Source organism: Chiloscyllium punctatum, chromosome 18 (assembly GCF_047496795.1).
Source record: "Chiloscyllium punctatum isolate Juve2018m chromosome 18, sChiPun1.3, whole genome shotgun sequence".
Classification (NCBI taxonomy): Eukaryota; Metazoa; Chordata; class Chondrichthyes; order Orectolobiformes; family Hemiscylliidae; genus Chiloscyllium; species Chiloscyllium punctatum.
The window spans coordinates 88,674,827-88,694,719 of NC_092756.1; the positions used below are offsets into that span (position 1 = coordinate 88,674,827).

The 19,893-nt window shown below is 44.9% G+C and overlaps 1 protein-coding gene across 1 annotated transcript; it reads left to right on the forward strand.

Annotated features, from left to right (window-relative positions):
* Positions 1 to 14,430: 14,430 nt before the first annotated feature.
* Positions 14,431 to 19,562, forward strand: LOC140488950 (ferritin, middle subunit-like). Its single transcript, XM_072588176.1, has 4 exons — positions 14,431 to 14,532; positions 17,735 to 17,881; positions 18,550 to 18,675; positions 19,335 to 19,562. The coding sequence occupies exons 1-4, from the start codon at positions 14,431 to 14,433 to the stop codon at positions 19,488 to 19,490; spliced, it is 531 nt and encodes a 176-aa protein (XP_072444277.1). The 3' UTR covers positions 19,491 to 19,562.
* The last annotated feature ends 331 nt before the right edge of the window (positions 19,563 to 19,893 follow it).

Below are 19,893 nucleotides of genomic sequence, written 5' to 3' on the forward strand. Positions count from 1 at the left end.
TCTGGCTCCTCCATAGGGAGAAGGAATATGTTGGCAAGAATGTAATGGCTGTAACACCTGAATGGAAATGGATAAAACATTCTACTGATCTTGCTTTTTGTCCATCGTTTGGACCACTGATCCTCCTCCTCTCAAATTTGTTTGTGATCTCTGGGTGGGCTGGATGTCAGTAATCATCCTGCAATTTGGCTCTCATCACTGGCCTAAAACACCTCACCAAATGTCTCCTCTTCACTCTTCCACCTCAGCTGACACTCCACACCCCAGTGGACAGGAATAACTAGATGGGGTTGTTGTAACTAAAATTCAAGCTATCCTGCCCCACATGTGAGGTTGGGTGTTTTACGCTCTGGAGTAGAAAACATTTTTAATGATTCTTTTGTCTTAGAATTATACTTTTTGGCCTTCAATTTTAGGCAAACAGTGGGCAGGGAAGCTTCCATACATCAAAAGATCAGGTCTAGACATCCATTTCCCTCAACACCCTATATCTTTGATTCCAAGTTCATTTCCACATTTGCCCATCAAGTGTTAACCTCAGCATCAATGCCTTTCTTTCCTTTGATTCCAAATTGCAGAGTCCTTTCAAAAACTGCATAATTTGGGTGACCAGCTCTGTTCCCCTCTCATAGGCTTTTGGGTGAGATCCATCAGGTTGTGGTTTCTACCCAGATGGTGGAATGGTATGATATCAATTTGTCTGGTTATAACTTCCCCCTGGAACTCTAACATGACCAGGATATTCGAAATGCTCCTGTTTTCTTTTTCCTGAGTATGGCTTAGGAGCCCATTGCTGTTCAGACCAGTACAGGGGCCTCTGATCGTCACCCCTTCCCTTGTTACAGCCCTTATCAGTGGGGTATAAAGAGTGGCTCATTTCTCTGTAGTCTGAATAAAACATGCAGCACCTGATGAGCACCTTGATTAAATACCCATTCAAGCACAACTAGGAGTCAATCCACAGCAGGGGGAGTTCTTCCCCACAGTAGCAATGTTATCCCACTGTATCTTCCCTCACTTTTGTGTACCTCCCTATCTGAAGACTCACTCCTGCACTTTCAGTAAACCTCAAGCCTGCCCACCCAGACCTGGGATAATTCCCTGCAGAAACACATTCCTGGGAGTCAGCTGAAGAAATTCTCCTGAGCTGCATTGAATTAATACACATGCTCTCATCGTCCCCTACAGCTGAAATGAGCAGCATGACTGTGATCTGGGAATAACACAGCAATGCTTGAGGTTAGATGCTTCCATCTGGTTTACTCTTGCTGCTAAAGTCAGCAGTTTGCAGTCCAAGCTGATCCCTGCTTCCTCCCAGCTTCCCATGTGCTGAAGGATTCTCCTGATGCAGTTTGATTTAACCCAGTGATGTTGAAGGAGCAGTGATTTCTCTCCACGTTGGGGAGTGCTGTCATTCTGAAAGGAAAACCTGGAGATGCTGACTCTCCTGTACAGCTGCTCCTTCATCTTTGGGGTTTTAGGGAGGGGGCTCTCCTGGTGATTGTTTGAGTGAATTTAGTAATGAGCATACACTGCAACCTTCAGGGAGGGTTTAGGTCCTTAACATATTTCATTCCACAACGTAAAACCTTTTATTGTAAACAATCAAGTCATGCCGACATACTCTCTACAGTGCAGGCTGAGGCCATTCAGCCCATTGAGTCTGCACCAATTATCTGAACAGCATCCTGGTCAGACCCATCCAATCCTCTTAACCCTGCATTTCCCATGGCCGATTCACCGATCCTGCACATCTTTGGACTGTGGGAGGAAACTGGAGCACTCATAGGAAACCCACACAGACCCAGGGAGAGCATTCACACTCTATCCACACACACACTCACCCGAGGCGGGAATCAAACCCAGGTCCCTGGCGCTGTGAGGCAGCAGTGCTAATCACTGAGCCACCCAAACCATCCTAAAGAAACATGCTGTCGCACACCAGTAACATCATAGGGTTTGCTTCTGTGATGTATGACTCTTCGGTCCAAGCTGTCCATGCCGACCAGATTTCCAAATATGTCCCAGTTGCCCTTGCCTGCATTTGCCCCATGTCTCTCTAAAACCTTCCCATTCATGTATCCGTCCAAAAGTCTTTTCAATGTTATAATTGTACCCGCCTCCACCACTTTCTCTGGCAGCTCATTCCATGTACACAGCACCCCCTCTCTGAAAAGGTTGCCCCTCACATCCCTGTTTTTAATCTTTCCCCTCCCACTTTAAGCCTATGCCCCTCTAGTGTTGCACTCCCCCATCACAGGGTGGTTTCTATTGGTCAATCTTCAGTGTGCCAATCAGAAGGCTACGTTTCGTGCCCAGCCACAGTTACCCTTCAGGTGGTGGTGATGAGCTGGTTATTACAGCTCACCTGGTGTGGGAGAGACCAGAATAATGATGATGATGCTGGGGTGGGGGGGGGGGGCTTCCGGGACTTGGATTCAGAAACAGTGATATTGTTCCAACTCAGGATGGCGAGAGATTTCCCTGGGGCTTCGTCAGTGTTGGGGCTGGATTCAGACAGAAAATTGGAAAGTATTCCACCACTTTTACTTGTAGATGGTGGACAGTGTTTGGAAAGTCATGGGTTGAGAAATTCCCAACAGAATTCCCAGCCTCAGACCTGCTCTCATCGCCATGAATATTTATCAGGGTTGACCTCGGACCATGGTTCCATGAACAATATTCAAAGTTGTAACTCAATCTGACAAGTAATGACTAGACTGTAACCTGGTATTTGAATCAGATACTGGGTCAAAGTAACTTGCTTCCACCAATCCATCCGTCAAGGCTGTGATCATACCCTAACATTGAGTAGGCACCTTCAATCCCCAAACTCTCACAGCGCACCACTCCACTGGAGGCTGCTCAGTTGAACACAATCAACTTTAGGTTGAGAGACCCTCATGTCCATATCACTGTGGGGATGGACCATGTTGAGCTGGGAGGCCAGTTTCTGAGCTGCACATTTTACAGATTGCAATGTAAACAGAACCAGAATCTTCCCATTTGGAAACATCCTTGAGTTGAGGGACTGGTCCTTCTTGAAACAATTAATAACTATACATGGAGACAGAAAAATTGATCATGCAGTCTATTTCTAACAACAGTTTAAACATGGAAGCCTGAGGCCTACTACATGGCTGACGCACTCATCACATTTACCGTTTTGGTTTTAAACTGGGTTTCCTGAGACCGAAAGTCAAAAAGATCACAGCAGATTCAGAAAGGATCCACAAAGTACATCAGTTGCCTGCACTAGATGACCCAAAAACACTTCACTTCTGTCACTGTCAATCAATAGGCAAATGTTTAAGATCAACAAAATCTAGCCATTTTTCAATAGACTCACAACACTGTCATTCAAAAGCTCGGAAGACAAATCCCTCAGAGTGAAAAACTAATAAAATTCTGCAAATCTGTTTTCAGCATGTCTTAAAACACAAGCACAAATACGATAGTAAAGTTTCAGAGTATGTTTTAATCTCATTTTCAGCTAGATATATTTACAGAATTTGCACTTGTGTAAGAGGTCAAAGGTCAATCACCAATTTCATCATCCACTGGTTGTCAATTCTAATTGGCTTCTGGATCCAATTCCCATTCTGCGCTGAATGGACATGGCAGCTGATCGATTGATTAACAAGAGTGATTGGCCATCACTGATGATGTCATTTCCTGCTTAATAAAATGAGGTCTGCTCCTGGAATACAAATAAAAGTCCAAAGGCTGTGGTGATTTAGGTAGAGTTGGTTATAATTCAAAGTTTGTGGTAGGCAAGTAGTACAATATTTCTCACAAAATGGCTTCCCAGGTTTGTCAAAACTATCACCAGGATTGTGAAGCTGCTGTCAACAAGCAGATTAACCTGGAGCTCACTGCCTCCTATCTCTATCAGTCTTTGGTGAGTGTTGTCTCTATTTATAATTGCTTCTATTATTTGAAGTGAGCTCTTTATTTCTAATTACCTTGATACTCTTTTTGACTGGCTCTTGCCTATTTCATAATTCAAGATAAATGTGGTGTTACAACAACAATGGGGTATGATACTGATGTGCAATAATGTATGCTCCTGTTTATGTTCAGTGATGTTGCTGGGGTGCAGTGTCCTGGTTAGTGTACAGTTCTCTGATATGGCTATAACAGGCAGTAACTGTCATTTTCCCTAGAGTTGTCAAAACAGGATATTTTACAGGAATAGCTTAACCATTTTGTAGGTGGCATGATGGCACAGTGGTTAGCACTGCTGCCTCACAGTACCAGAGACCTGGGTTCAATTCCCACCTCTGTGCAAACTCCACACAGACAATTGTCATTCTCCCCATTTCTGTGTGGGTTTCCTCTGGGTGCTCTGGTTTCTCCCACAGTCCAAAGACCTGCAGGTTAGGTGAATTGGCTGTGCTAAATTAACTGTCTTAGGTGAAGAAGTAAAGTGGGTCTGGGTGGGTTGTTCTTCAGAGGGTTGGTGTGGACATGTTGGGCTGAAGGGCCTGTTTCCACACTGTAAGTAAGTGAATTTAGGTCCACCACATGGTGGAAATGGAGGTATCCATTGACTAGTTGCTGTTTTGCTATTTTAATGCATTCTGGTATGCTTGCACTTTCTGCTAATGCCAAATAAGCAGCATACTTTTTTGATACTGTAAAAGGGTGTTATGGCAGTGTTTATCAATGATACTTGGCTTATCTGAGCAGAGGTATTTAATGTCAGCCTGTGACTGGCTGCCTGTTAAGTAGGCTCCAGTTGAGGCCTATTTAGCTTTCTGTATTATCCATTTGTGTGGGTGGTCAGGTAGCCACTGGCTGTCCACCCCTTCACCTGGAGGAAGAGCCAATTTGCTGTAGTGTTGGTGTACCCACAAGGTGGCTGGAGTAGTCTGAAACTTGACCCAATGACTGAAGAAATGGAGACCATCAAATCAGGATGGTATGAGAATTAAAATGGCCCACTTTGTTCCAGTAATGATTTGCCCATGCCCTTCTGAAGTGTTAGAATGACCTATTTGGAAGGTGTTTAGTGAGTGCTGCAGGGTACCTGGTAGATAATGGACATTGAAGGGAGGTGGAGAATGCAGTACTAATGGAGTGGGCTGTTTTATCCTGGATGGTGTCTGCTTGAATGCTGTAGGTATACTCGTACAAATGTGGTGAATATTCATCACACTCTGGGCTCTGTTTTAAAGGTCCCCTCTCATGAGATGAGGATGAAATCCCTAGAGCTCTGATGGAGGTGGGAACAGCTTTCATTGGTGAACCAGTTAGCTTTTAATAAGGATGGATCACTCCCTTCCAGTCTGACCTGAGTTGTGCCCCTTCATAATCCTCAACCAACTGTTGGGGCCCAATCTGGATCTGTCAAAACCACTAAGGTTGCCCAGACCCTAACCTTTCCTCATCAGAAAGGCAGTAGTATTGTGTATACTCCAGGAGGTGATGCAGCTGGTCAAACCATTCTGCTTAATAAAAACAACTATCTACATTCTCTGATAAAAGCCCCAACAAAAGGAAACAGGAATTTGAGACAATCCAACTATTTGGAGCCCAATGGACTCAATTGCAACATAACAATGGAGCTGTTCCAATCCCCACAACAGCCCAAAAACACCCCCTTTAGCAAATGATAAATACAAACTCTGTTTCTTGCTGGCAGGTGTTTTCAGAGCATTCAAGTAAGAAACATCTGTTTGAAGCATGGAACCTAGTTTGAGTAACAGCTTCTCTGCTACTAGCAGTTTCTGCCTGTTAAAACAAACCAAGATTGGAGAATAACTGGCCCCACCCCTGTTGTTTGTTTGTTTGTTTTTTTTTGAAGCTATTTCCAGACACAGCAGCACCTCTGCCTTTATGACCCTTCTTGAGGGGGGGCACAAACCAAGGACGAAACATCCTGCTGAAAGGAGTAGCATTAACACTTCACTTGTGAGCATGATGGTTCAATGTTTGTGTCAATTATGGGTGTAAATCTACACCCATTATGGGTTTAATTATGGGTTTAAACTGCTCAAGTCCAACCAAGCTTAGTACTTATCAGTTTACCTGCAGATGGTGTCACCAGCTTGATGTAATGGTTAATCTGAGCTGCATGAAGTTTTCTGTCTCGGACTCTTCCTTGATCAAGTTACACTTTTCTAATCACGCAGTTGCTTGCTCACAATTCAAAGGCTCCTTGCACAGGCTTTCCTCAGCAAACCCCAGGTCCCCTTTCTCTCACTCCATTCCACTCATTCCTTCCATACTCTGATATGAACACATTTGTACTGATCCAATCTATGGTACAGACAATCCCAATGATCTACAAGTTGCACAAGTGACTGGAGTAGACTGCACTTAGTACTCCAGTGGCTTTCCTTGTCATCCAACTGAACCCTCACCTTGTTAAAGGTTACAACTACATTGAACCAACTGAAGAATATTTGAAACCTACCATCCCAGACCTGGTCTTCACAGAAACAGACTCTCGAAGCCACTCTTCCATGCCAGCTAGATATCCCACATTAATCTAGTTCCATTTGGCACATCACTCTAAATACATCCTTCCTTTTTATTGAAGAGTTTTTCAGTCAATGTCTAATATCTTCCAATTCTAATGGTGTTAATGAGCAGAAACATGAATTTCGTGTTTCTCTCCTCTGATGCTGTAACAGACCTGCTGAGGAACTCACCAGCTGTTTAATCCAAATTAAAACATGGATGTTGCATGTCCTCAGGAGGAAGCTGGGGTGAAGAGCTGCTGGCTCACTGGACAACACTGGGATATTAAAATGGCTGAGAATGCAGTGCATTAATAACTGCTTGAATTGTCAGACTGATGGCTAAATTAGTCTCTACTTCTCCCAACTAGAATTGGGCCCATGATGTGCTAATGGGATGGAAATGGTTCTCTTTCAGATGTCATACTTTGACCGGGATGATGTTGCCCTGCACCATTTCTCCCGGTTCTTCAAAGCTCAGTCCCAGGAGAAGCAGGAACATGCAGAGAAGCTGCTGAAATTCCAGAATCAGCGTGGAGGCAGAGTCCTCCTCCAGGATGTGAAGGTGGGAATGTTGGGGAGGGGATTGGCTGCTCTCGTGATGTGGCTTCAATCTACCAGTAACAGGGTTTGCTCACCCTGAAGGGGGAAGTGAAGAACTGTTGCTTGTCTTTCCCATATGATCTCTTCCATCTCCCACTCACTGCCTAGAAACAGGCCCTTTGGTCTACCATATCTAGGCTGACCAAACTACACTAATCCCACCTACCTGCACTTAGTCCTTCACCCACTATACCCTAGTATTTGAAGTATTTCTCCAGATGCAATGTCACTGGACTAGCTGCCTCCCCCACACTCAGGTGCTGCATTCCATATTTCTCAATTTCCTGAGATCCCTCTAAAACCCTTCCTCCTCAAATCATCCTCTGGACTTGAGGATGGTACTGGCACTGCACTGTCTCATGCCAGGGACCCAGGTCCAATTCCAGCCTCTAGGATCTGCTCTGTTTGAACATGGCACAAAGATGTGCTGTTCAGTTTGGTCATGCTAGGTTGCCCAGTTTCCAAGGATACACAGGCTACATGTTTCTCTAAACAGGATTACAGGTATGGGTTGGGTCAGTGTGGGACCCTCTGGAGGGTTGATGTGGACAAATGGGCTAAATGACCTGCTTCATTCCACTGTCAGGATTCTGATTCTGATCCTCCACTGTCATTTGTTTCCATGTTTCAGAAGCCAGAGAGGGATGAGTGGGGTAACAGTCTGCAGGCAATGCAGGTTGCCCTGGATCTGGAGAAGAATGTGAACCAGAGTTTGCTGGATCTACACCAACTCTCCACTGCCCAGACTGACCCTCATGTAAGCTTCACCACCTCCTCATTCTCATCACTGCGAGACCCTCAGGGCAACACCTCACTGGTTGGTCTCTGGGTTTGAAATTCAATAATGCAACATATTTGGGGAGATGTGATTTGGAGAAGCCACTGTCAAACTGGGGTGTACAAAGTTAAAGCTAACACCAGGTTATAGCCCAACAGGCTTATTCAAAGCGCTTCCAAACTAATCTTCAACCACCTGAAGAAGCAGCACTCTGAAAGCCAGTGCTTCTGAATAAACCTGTTGGACAAATTCTGTTGTGATTTTTAACTCTGTCCAGATATCACATTGTAACCACCAGTACAGATCTGGAATGATCAATCTAACTCTTCAGCAAGGAGGAACTTGGATTGTAATCTGGTGGGAGTGCTGAAGTGATATTGGCCACTGAATCCTCATTCAGGACCATTGCAGTGGAATGATGACCATCCACCCCAATACAACTCAGCTCCACTTAAATGGCAAGATGTGCCAGCTGAAAGGCTGATTTATATTTGACAGTACAAAATCTCTAGTTTGCTAGATTTTTCAGGGTTGTCTAGAGCTAGTACTGCCCAGTCTGTTTTGCAGTGGGAATTCTCCAAACTGTCTTGGATTGTGCTCATGTAATGAGTTGTAATATTCCTGTGTTCCAGCTGTGTGACTTCCTGGAGACTCACTATTTGGATGAGGAGGTTGAGAACATCAAGCGACTTGGGGACTACACCACCAACCTGAAGCGTCTGGGAGCCCCTGAGAATGGGCTGGGAGAGTACCTGTTTGACAGGCTCTCACTGGAGGACAGCAGTTAGTGGGGCAGGGGGTACTGTCTGCTTTTGTCTGAATGCATTACTGACTTCACTTGGACAATCTGGCTCCTCCCTAGGGAGAAGGAATATGTTGACAAGAATGTAATGGCTGTACTACCTGAATGGAAATGGATAAAATGTTCTCTTGATCTTGCTTTTTTTGTCCTTCATTCACACCACTGATCCTTCTCTCCAATTTGTGTGCTATCTCTGGGGGGGCTTGATGTCAGTAATCATCCTGCAATTTGGCTCACATCTCTGGACTAAAACATCTTCCCAAATGTCTCCTCTTTACTCTTCCACCTCAGCTGACACTCCACACCCCAGTGGACAGGAATAACTAGATGGGGTTGTTGTAACTAAAATACAAGCTATCCTGCCCCACGTGTGAGGTTGGGTGTTTTACACGGGTATAAAACATTTTTAATGATTCTTTTGTCCAAGAATTCTACTTTTATGGACTAATACCTACAGTTTTAGGCAAACAGTGGGCAGGGAAGTTTCCATACCTCTAGAGACCAAACATCCATTTCCCGAGACACCCTAAATCTTTGATTCCACGTTCATTTCCAGATTTGCTCATCAAGTGTTCACCTCCGCATCAATGTCTTGCTCCACAATTTGGAATCAAAAACTGCATGATTGGGATAACCAGATCTGTTCACCTCTTCCTTATGGGCTTTGGGTGAGGTACATGAGGTTCTGGTTTCTAACTAATGATCTCAATTCGTCAGGTTATATCTCCCAATGGAACTCTAACATGACCAGGATATTCTAAATGCTACTGTTTTCTTCTACCTCTGTGCCCAGCCTTTGGAGCCCATTGGTGTTCAGACTAGCCCAGGGGCCTGTGATCATCACCCCTTCCCTTGTTACAGCCCTTAACAGTGGGGTACAAAGAGTGGCTCATTTCTCTGTAGTCTGAATAAAACATGCAGCTCCTGATGGTCTCCTTGATTAAATACCCATCCTAGCACAACTAGGAGCCAATCCACAGGAGGGAGAGTTCTTCCCCACAGTAGCAATGTTATCCCCCCTGTATCATCCCTCACTTTTGTGTACCTCCCTATCTGAACCTCAAGCCTGCCCACACAGAGCTGGGATAATTCCCTGCAGATACACGTTCCTGGGAGTCAGCTGAAGAAATTCTCCTGAGCTGCATTGAATTAATACACATGCTCCCATCGTCTCCTACAGCTGAAATGAGCAGCATGACTGTGATCTGGGAATAACACAGCAATGCTTGAGGTTAGATGCTTCCATCTGGTTTACTCTTGCTGCTAAAGTCAGCAGTTTGCAGTCCAAGCTGATCCTTGCTTCCTCCCAGCTTCCCATGTGCTGAAGGATTCTCCTGATGCAGTTTGATTTGACCCAGTGATGTTGAAGGAGCAGTGATTTCTCTCCAAGTTGGGGAGTGCTGTCATCCTGAAAGGAAAACCTGGAGATGCTGACTCTTCTGTACAGCTGCTCCTTCATCTTTGGGGTTTCAGGGATCGTGGGTTAGGGAGGGGGCTCTCCTGGTGATTGTTTGAGTGACTTTTGTAATGAGCATACACTACAGCCTTCAGGGAGGGTTTAGGTCCTTAACGTATTTATTCCACAACGTAAAACCTTTTATTGTAAACAATCAAGTCATGCTGACATACTCTCTACAGTGCAGGCTGAGGCCATTCAGCCCATTGAGTCTGCACCAATTATCTGAACAGCATCCTGTTCAGACCCACTCAATCCTCTTAACCCTGCATTTCCCATGGCCAATTCACCGATCCTGCACATCTTTGGACTGTGGGAGGAAACTGGAGCACTCGTATGAAACCCACACAGACCCAGGGAGAGTATACACACACACACTCACCCGAGGCTGGAATCAAACCCAGGTCCCTGGCGCTGTGGGGCAGCAGTGCTAACCACTGAGCCCACACACCATCCTAAGGAAACACATCGCTGCACACCAGTAGAGTCATACATCACAGAAGCAGACCCTTCAGCCCAACCTGTCCATGCTGTACCAGTTGCCCTTGCCTGCATTTGGTCCATGTCTCTCTCAAATCTTCCTATTCATGTATCCATCCAAATGTCTTTTAAATGTTATAATTGTACCCGCCTCCACAACTACTTCTGGCAGCTCGTTCCATGTACACAGCACCCTCTGTCTGAAAAGGTTGCCCCTCACGTCTCTATTTTAATCTTTCCCCTCTCACCTTTAGTCTATGCCCCTCTAGTGTTGTACTCCCACACCCCCATCCCAGGGTGGTTTTTATTGGTCAATCTTCAGTGTGCCAATCAGAAGGCTACCATAAGACCATAAGACATAGGAGTGGAAGTAAGGCCATTCAGCCCATCGAGTCCACTCCGCCATTCAATCATGGCTGATGCGCATTTCAGCTCCACTTGTCAGCACTCTCCCCTTAGCCCTTAATTCCTCTAGACAACAAGAACCTATCAATCTCGGCCTTGAAGACATTTAGCGTCAAGGCTTCCACTGCACTCCGTGGCAATGAATTCCACAGGCCCACCACTCTCTGGCTGAAGAAATGTCTCCGCATTTCCGTTCTGAAATGACCCCCTCTAATTCTAAGGCTGTGTCCACGGGTCCTCGTCTCCTCGCCTAACAGAAACAATTTTCTAGCATCCACCTTTTCAAAGCCATGTATTATTTTGTACGTCTCTATTAAGTCTCCCCTTAATCTTCTAAACTCCAATGAATACAATCCCAGTATCCTCAGCCGTTCCTCATATGCTAGACCTGTCATTCCAGGGATCATCCGTGTGAATCTCCGCTGGACACGTTCCAGTGCCAGTATGTCCTTCCTGAGGTGTGGGGACCAAAACTGGACACAGTACTCCAAATGGGGCCTAACCAGAGCTTTATAAAGTCTTAGTAGTACATCTCTGCTTTTATATTCCAACCCTCTTGAGATAAGAGACAACATTGCATTCGCTTTCTTAATCACAGACTCAACCTGCATGTTTACCTTTAGAGAATCCTCGACTAGCACTCCCAGATCCCTTTGTGCTTTGGCTTTATTAAGTTTCTCACCATGTAGAAAGTAGTCCATGCTTTTATTCTTTTTGCCAAAGTGCAAGACCTCGCACTTGCTCACGTTAAATTCCATCAGCCATTTCCTGGACCACTCTCCCAACCTGTCTAGATCCTTCTGTAGCCTCCCCACTTCCTCAGTACTACCTGCCTGTCCACCGAACTTCGTATCATCGGCAAACTTCGCTAGAATGGCCGCGGTTCCCTCATCCAAATCATTAATATATAATGCGAACAGCTGTGGCCCCAGCACCGAACCCTGCGGGACACCGCTCGTCACCGGCTGCCATTCTGAAAAAGAACCTTTTATCCCAACTCTCTGCCTTCTGTTAGACAGCCAATCCTCGATCCATCCCAGCAGCTCACCTTGAACACCATGGGCCCTCACCTTGCTCAGCAGCCTCCCGTGTGGCACCTTATCAAAGGCCTTTTGAAAGTCCAGATAGACCACATCCACTGGGTTTCCCTGGTCTAACCTACTTGTTACCTCTTCAAAAAATTCCAATAGGTTTGTCAGGCATGACCTCCCTTTACTAAATCCATGTTGACTTGTTCTAATCAGACTCTGCTCTTCCAAGAATTTAGAAACCTTATCCTTAATGATGGATTCTAGAATTTTACCAACAACCGAGGTTAACTGATTGGCCTATAATTTTCCATCTTTTGCCTTGATCCTTTCTTGAACAAGGGGGTTACTACAGCCATCTTCCAATCATCCGGGACCTTTCCTGACTCCAGTGACTCTTGAAAGATCTCAACCAATGCCTCTGCTATTTCCTCAGCAACCTCTCTCAGAACTCTAGGGTGTATCCCATCGGGGCCAGCAGATTTATCAATTTTAAGACTTTTTAACTTTTCTAGCACTATCTCTTTCGTAATGGCAACCATACTCAACTCAGCCCCGTGACACCCTTTAATTTTTGGGATATTACTCATGTCTTCCACTGTGAAAACTGACGCAAAGTACTTGTTACATTCTCCTGCTATTTCCTTATCTCCCATCACTAGGCTCCCTGCATCAGTTTGAAGTGGCCCAATGTCTACTTTTGCCTGTCGTTTGTTTCTTATGTACTGAAAGAAACTTTTACTATTATTTCTAATATTACCGGCTAGCCTACCTTCATATTTGATCCTCTCATTTCTTATTACACTCTTTGTTATCCTCTGTTGACTTTTGTATCCTTCCCAGTCTTCTGATTTCCCACTGTTCTTAGCCACTTTATAGGATCTCTCTTTTTCTTTAATACATTTCCTGATGTGCCCAGCCACAGTGACCCTTCAGGTGGTGGTGATGAGCTGGTTATTACATCCCACCTGGTGTGGGAGAGACCAGAATGATGCTGCTGCTGCTGAGGGGGGGGGGGCTTCCGGGACTTGGATTCAGAAACAGTGATATTGTTCCAACTCCGGATGGCGAGAGATTTCCCTGGGGCTTCGTCACTGTAGTTGGGGCTGGACTCAGCCCGAAAATTGGAAAGTATTCCACCACTTTTACTTGTAGATGGTGGAGAGGCTTTGGAAATTCAGGAGTTGAGAAATTCCCAACAGAATTCCCAGCCTCTGACCTGCTCTCATCGCCATGATTATTTATCAGGGTTGACCTCGGACCATGGTTCCATGAATAATATTCAAAGTTGTAACTCAATCTGACAAGTAATGGCTAGACTGTAACCTGGTATTTGAATCAGATACTGGGTCAAAGTAACTTGCTTCCACCAATCCATCCGTCAATGCTGTGATCATACCCTAACATTGAGTAGGCACCTTCAATCCCCAAACTCTCACAGCCCACCACTCCACCGGAGGCTGCTCAGTTCAACACAATCAACTTTAGGTTGAGACACCCTCATGTCCATATCGCTGTGGGGACGCACCATGTTGAGCTGGGAGGCCAGTTTCTGAGCTGCACATTTTACAGATTGCAATGTAAACAGAACCAGAATCTTCCCATTTGGAAACATCTTTGAGTTGAGGGACTGGTCCTTCTTGAAACAATTAATAACTAAACATGGAGACAGAAAAGCTGACCATGCAGTATGTTTCTAACAGCAATTTAGGAATGGAAGCCTGAGGCCTACTACATGGCTGACGCACTCAGCGCATTTACCGCTTTGGTTTGTAAACTGGGTTTCCTGAGACCTCAGGTCAAAAAGATCACAGCAGATTCTGAATGGATCCACAAAGTACATCAGTTGCCTGCACTAGATGACCCAAAAGCACTTCATTTCTGTCACTGTCAATCAATAGGCAAATATTTAATGTCAACAAAATCTAGCCATTTTTCAATGGACTCCCAACACTGTCATTCAAAAGCTCGGAAGACAAATCCCTCAGAGTAACAAATTAATAAAATTCTGCAAATCTGTTTTCAGCATGTCTTAATACACAAGCTCAAATACGATAGTGAAATTTCTGAGTATGTTTTAATCTCATTTTCAGGTAGATATATTTACAGAATTTGCACTTCTGTAAGAGGTCAAAGGTCATTCACCAATTTCATCATCCACCAGTTGTCAATTCTAATTGGCTTCTGGATCCAATTCCCATTCTGCGCTGAATGGACATGGCAGCTGATCGATTGATTGCAAAAGTGATTGGCCATCACTGATTATGTCATTTCCTGCTTAATAAAGTGAGGTGTGCTCCTGGAATATAAATAAAAGTCCAAAGGTTGTGGTGATTTATGTAGATATTCTAAGTTTGTGGTTGACCTGTGACTTGTTGTGGGTTGCCAAGTAGTACAATATTTGTCACAAAATGGCTTCCCAGATTTGTCAAAACTATCACCAGGATTGTGAAGCTGCTGTCAACAAGCAGATTAACCTGGAGCTCACTGCCTCCTATCTCTATCAGTCTTTGGTGAGTGTTGTCTCTATTTATAATTGCTTCTATTATTTGAAGTGAGCTCTTTATTTCTAATTACCTTGATACTCTTTTTGACTGGCTCTTGCCTATTTCATAATTCAAGATAAATGTGGTGTTACAGCAACAATGGAGTATGATACTGATGTGCAATAATGTATGTTCCTGTTTATGTTTGGTGATGTTTCTGGGGTGCAGTGTCCTTGGTTAGTGTACAATTCCCTGATATGGCTCACAGACAGTAACTCTCATTTCCCTAGAGTTGTCACAACAGGATATTTTACAGGAATAGCTTAACCATTTTGTAGGTGGCATGATGGCACAGTGGTTAGCACTGCTGCCTCACAGTACCAGAGACCTGGGTTCAATTCCCACCTCTGGCAACTGTCTGTGTGGAGTTTGCACATTCTCCCTACTTCTGTATGGGTTTCCTCTGGGTGCTCTGGTTTCTCCCACAGTCCAAAGAGCTGCAGGTTAGGTGAATTGAGTGTGCTAAATTAACTGTCTTAGGTGAAGAGGTAAGGTGGGTCTGGGTGGGTTGCTCTTCGGAGGGTCAGTGTGGACAGGTTGGGCTGAAACACTGTGGAAACAAGCCTAAGTGAGCTAACTTAGGTCCACCATATGGTGGAAAGGTGTATCCATTGACTAGTTGCTGTTTTGTGACTTTAATGCATTCTGGTATGCTTGCATTTTCTTCTAATGCTAAATAAGCATCATACTAGGTTTGATACTGTAAAAGGGAGTTTATGGCAGTGTTTATGAATGATACTTGGCTTATCTGAGCAGAGGTATTTAATGCCAGCCTGTGACTGGCCTCCACTTAAGTAGGCTCCAGTTGAGGCCTATTTAGCTTTCTGTATTATCCACTTGTGTGGGTGGTCAGGTAGCCACTGGTTGTCTATCCCTTCACCTGGAGGAAGAATTGACTTGCTTTAGTGTTGGTGTACCCACAAGATGGCTGGTATGGTCTGAAACTTGACCCAATGACTGAAGAAATGGAGACCATCAAATCAGGATGGTATGAGAATTAAAATGGCCCACTTTGTTCCAGTAATGATTTGCCCATGCCCTTCTGAAGTGTTAGAATGACCTACTTGGAAGGTGTTTAGTGAGTGCTGCAGGGTACCTGGTAGATAATGGACACTGAAGGGAGGTGGAGAATACGGTACCAATGGAGTGGGCTGTTTTATCCTGGATGGTATCTCTCTCACTCGAATGTTGCAGGTACACTCCTCCAGACATGTGGTGAATATTCATCACCCTCTCCAGGGCTCCTCTGTTTTAAAGGTCCCCTCTCATGGGATGAGGATGAAATCCCTAGAGCTCTGATGGAGGTGGGAACAGCTTTCATTGGTGAACCAGTTAGCTTTTAAAAAGGATGGATCACTCCCTTCCAGTCTGACCTGAGTTGTGCCCCTTCATAATCCTCAACCAACTGTTGGGGCCCAATCTGGATCTGTCAAAACCACGAAGGTTGCCCAGACCCTAACCTTTCCTCATCAGAAAGGCAGTTGTATCGTGTATACTCCAGGAGGAGATGCAGCTGGTCAAACCATTCTGCTTAATAAAAATGACTATCTACATTCTCTGATAAAAGCCCCAACAAAAGGAAACAGGAATTTGAGACAATCCAACTATTTGGAGCCCAATGGACTCAATTGCAACATAACAATGGAGCTGTTCCAATCCCCACAACAGCCCAAAAACACCCCCTTTAGCAAATGATAAATACAAACTCTGTTTCTTGCTGGCAGGAGAGTTTTCAGAGCATTCATGTAAGCAACATCTGTTGAAACATGGAGCCTAGTTTCAGAGTAATAGCTTCTCTGCTACTAGCAGTTTCTGCCTGTTAAAACAAACCAAGATTGGAGAATAACTGAACTGGCCACTCCACTGTTGTGTGTGTTTGTTTTTTTTTATTTTTTTGAAGCTATTTCCAGACATAGCAGCACCTCTGCCTTTATGACCCTCCTTGAGGGGGGACACAAACCAAGGATGAAACATCTTGCTTAAATGAGTAGCATTCACACTTCATTGAACCATCATGCTCAATGTTTGAGTCAAATATGGGTGTAAACCTAATGGTTTAAACTGCTCCAGTCCAACCAAGCATAGTGCTTTTCAGTTTACCTGCGGATGGTGTCACAAGCTTGATGTAATGGTTAATCAGAGTCACATGAGGTTTTCCCTGTCTCGGACTCTTCCTTGATCAAGTTACACTTTTCTAATCACTCAGTTGCTTGCTCACAATTCAAAGGCTCCTTCCACAGGCTTTCCTCAGCAAACCCCAGGTCCCCGTTCTCTCATTCCATTCCACTCATTCCCTTCCATACTCTGATATGAACCCATTTGTACTGATCCAATCTATGGTACAGACAATCCCAATGATCAACAAGTTGAACAAAACTCTCTCCTGACTAAATTAGTGCCAGCAGTGTCTAACATCCACTTTAGCCCCAAAGGAACAATGTAGTTTCTTGCAGCAGCCTCATGGTTACTTTCTCATTGAATGGCAGGACAGGCTTGAGGGGCTGAATGGCCTACAGTCCCTGTGTTCTGATATCAGTTTTGTATCCCAATGTCCTGGTGACTGGGTATTCCCCTCTGGTTAATGGTGACTCAAGTAGACTGCACTTAGTACTCCAGTGGCTTCCCTTGTCACCCAACTGAACCTTCACCTTGTTAAAGGTTACAACTTCAGTTGGTTTCATGCAGAATATTTGAAATCTACCATCCCAGGCCTGGTCTTCACAGAAACAGACCCTCTAAGCCACTCTTCCATGCCAGCTAGATATCCCGCATTAATCTAGTCCCATCTGGCACATACCACTCTCAATACCTCCTTCCCTTTATTGAAGACTTTGAGTCAATATCTAATATCTTCCAATTCTAATGGTGTTAATGAGCAGAAACATGAATTTAGTGTTTCTCTCCTCTGATGCTGTACCAGACCTGCTGAGCAACACACCAGCTGTTTAATCCAAATTAAAACATGGATGTTGCATGTCCTCAGGAGGAAGCTGGGGTGAAGAGCTGCTGGCTCACTGGACAACACTGGGATATTAAAATGGCTGAGAATGCAGTGCATTAATAACTGTTTGAATAGGCAGGCAGTCTGAGGGCTAAATTAGTCTCTACTTCTCCCAACTAGAATTGGGCCCAGTGATGTGTTAATGGGATGTAAATGGTTCTCTTTCAGATGTCGTACTTTGACCGGGATGATGTTGCCCTGCACCATTTCTCCCAGTTCTTCAAAGCTCAGTCCCAGGAGAAGCAGGAACATGCAGAGAAGCTGCTGAAATTCCAGAATCAGCGTGGAGGCAGAGTCCTCCTCCAGGATGTGAAGGTGGGAATGTTGGGGAGGGGAATGGCTGCTCTTGATGTGGCTTCAATCCATCGGTAACAGGGTTTGCTCATCCTGAAGGGAATTGAGGAGCTGTTGCTTGTCTTTCCCATATGATCTCTTCCATCTCTCACTCACTGCCCAGAAACAGGCCCTTTGGTCTACCATATCTATGCTGACCAAACTACACTAATCCCACCTACCTGCACTTAGTCCTTAACCCACTATACCCTAGTATTTGAAGTATTTCTCCAGATGTTGGTGCAATGTTACTGGACTAGCTGCCTCCCCCACACTCAGGTGCTACATTCCATATTTCTCAACTTCCTGACCTCCCACGAAAACCCTTCCTCATCAAATCCTCCTCTGGACTTGAGGATGGTACTGGCACTGTCTCAGTGCCAGGGACCCAGGTCCAATTCCAGCCTCTAGGATCTGCTCTGTTTGAACAGGGCACAAAGATGTGCTGGTCAGTTTGGTCATGCTAGGTTGCCCAGTTTCCAGGGATACACAGGCTACATGGTTCTCTTAAACAGGATTACGGGGATGGGTTGGGTCAGTGTGGGACCCTCTGGAGGGTTGATGTGGACAAATGGGCTAAATGACCTGCTTCACCCCACTGTCAGGATTCTGATTCTGATCCTTAACTGTCCTTTGTTTCCATGTTTCAGAAGCCAGAGAGGGATGAGTGGGGTAACGGTCTGCAGGCAATGCAGGTTGCCCTGGATCTGGAGAAGAATGTGAACCAGAGTTTGCTGGATCTACACCAACTCGCCACTGCCCAGACTGACCCTCATGTAAGCTTCACCACCTCCTCATTCTCCTCACTGTCAGACCCTCAGGGCAACACCTCACTGGTTGGTCTCTGTGGGTTTGAAATTCAATAATGCAACACGTGCCAAGATGTGATTTGGAGATGCCAGTGTCAGACTGGGGTGTACAAAGTTAAAACTAACACCACCAGGTTATAGTCCAACAGGCTTATTCAGAAGCTCTATCTTCCAAACTAATACTCTTTGACCACCTGAAGAAGCAGCACTCTGAAAGCCAGTGCTTCTGAATAAACCTGTTGGACAAAACCTGATGTTGTGATTTTTAACTTTGTCCAGATATCACATTGTAACCACCAGTGTGGATCTGGAATGATCAATCTTACAACTCTTCAGCAAGGAGATCAAGGAGGAACTTTGGTTGTAATCTGGTGGGAGTGTTGAAGTGATATTAGCCACTGAATCCTCATTCAGGACCATTGCAGTGGAATGATCACCATCCACCACAATACAACTCAGCTCCACTTAAATGGCAAGATGTGGCAGCTGAGAGGCTAATATATTCACTAGTACAAAATCTCTAGTTTGGATTTGAGTTGTCTAGAGCTATTATTGCCAAGTATGTTTTGCAGCAGAATTCTCCAAACTGTCTTGGATTGTGCTCATGTAATATTCCTGTGTTCCAGCTGTGTGACTTCCTGGAGACTCACTATTTGGATGAGGAGGTTGAGATCATCAAGCGACTTGGGGACTACATCACCAACCTGAAGCGTCTGGGAGCCCCTGAGAATGGGCTGGGAGAGTACCTGTTTGACAGGCTCTCACTGGAGGACAGCAGTTAGTGGGGCATGGGGTACTGTCTGCTTTTGTCTGAATGCATTACTGACTTCACTTGGACAATCTGGCTCCTCCCTAGGGAGAAGGAATATGTTGGCAAGAATGTAATGGCTGTACCACCTGAATGGAAATGGATAAAATCTTGTGTTGATCTTGCATTTAGTCCTTCAATCACACCACTGATCCTTCTCTCAAATTTGTTTTGATATCTCTCGGGTGGGGGGCTTGATGTCCGTAATCATCCTGCAATTTGGCTCTCATCACTAGACTAAAACACCTCTCCCAAAATGTCTGCCCTTCACTCTTCCACCTCAGCCAACACTCCACACCTCAGTGGGCAGGAATAACTAGATGGGGGGGTTGTTGTAACTAAAATTCAAGCTATCGTGCCCCACATGTGAGGTTGGG

Coding starts and splice junctions, on each gene's coding strand:
- LOC140488950 (XM_072588176.1), top strand. CDS start 14,431: ATGGCTTCCCAGATTTGTCAAAACTATCACCAGGATTGTGAAGCTGCT. Junction 14,533..17,734: donor CCTATCTCTATCAGTCTTTG/GTGAGTGTTGTC, acceptor GTTCTCTTTCAG/ATGTCGTACTTTGACCGGGA. Junction 18,676..19,334: donor CTGCCCAGACTGACCCTCAT/GTAAGCTTCACC, acceptor CCTGTGTTCCAG/CTGTGTGACTTCCTGGAGAC.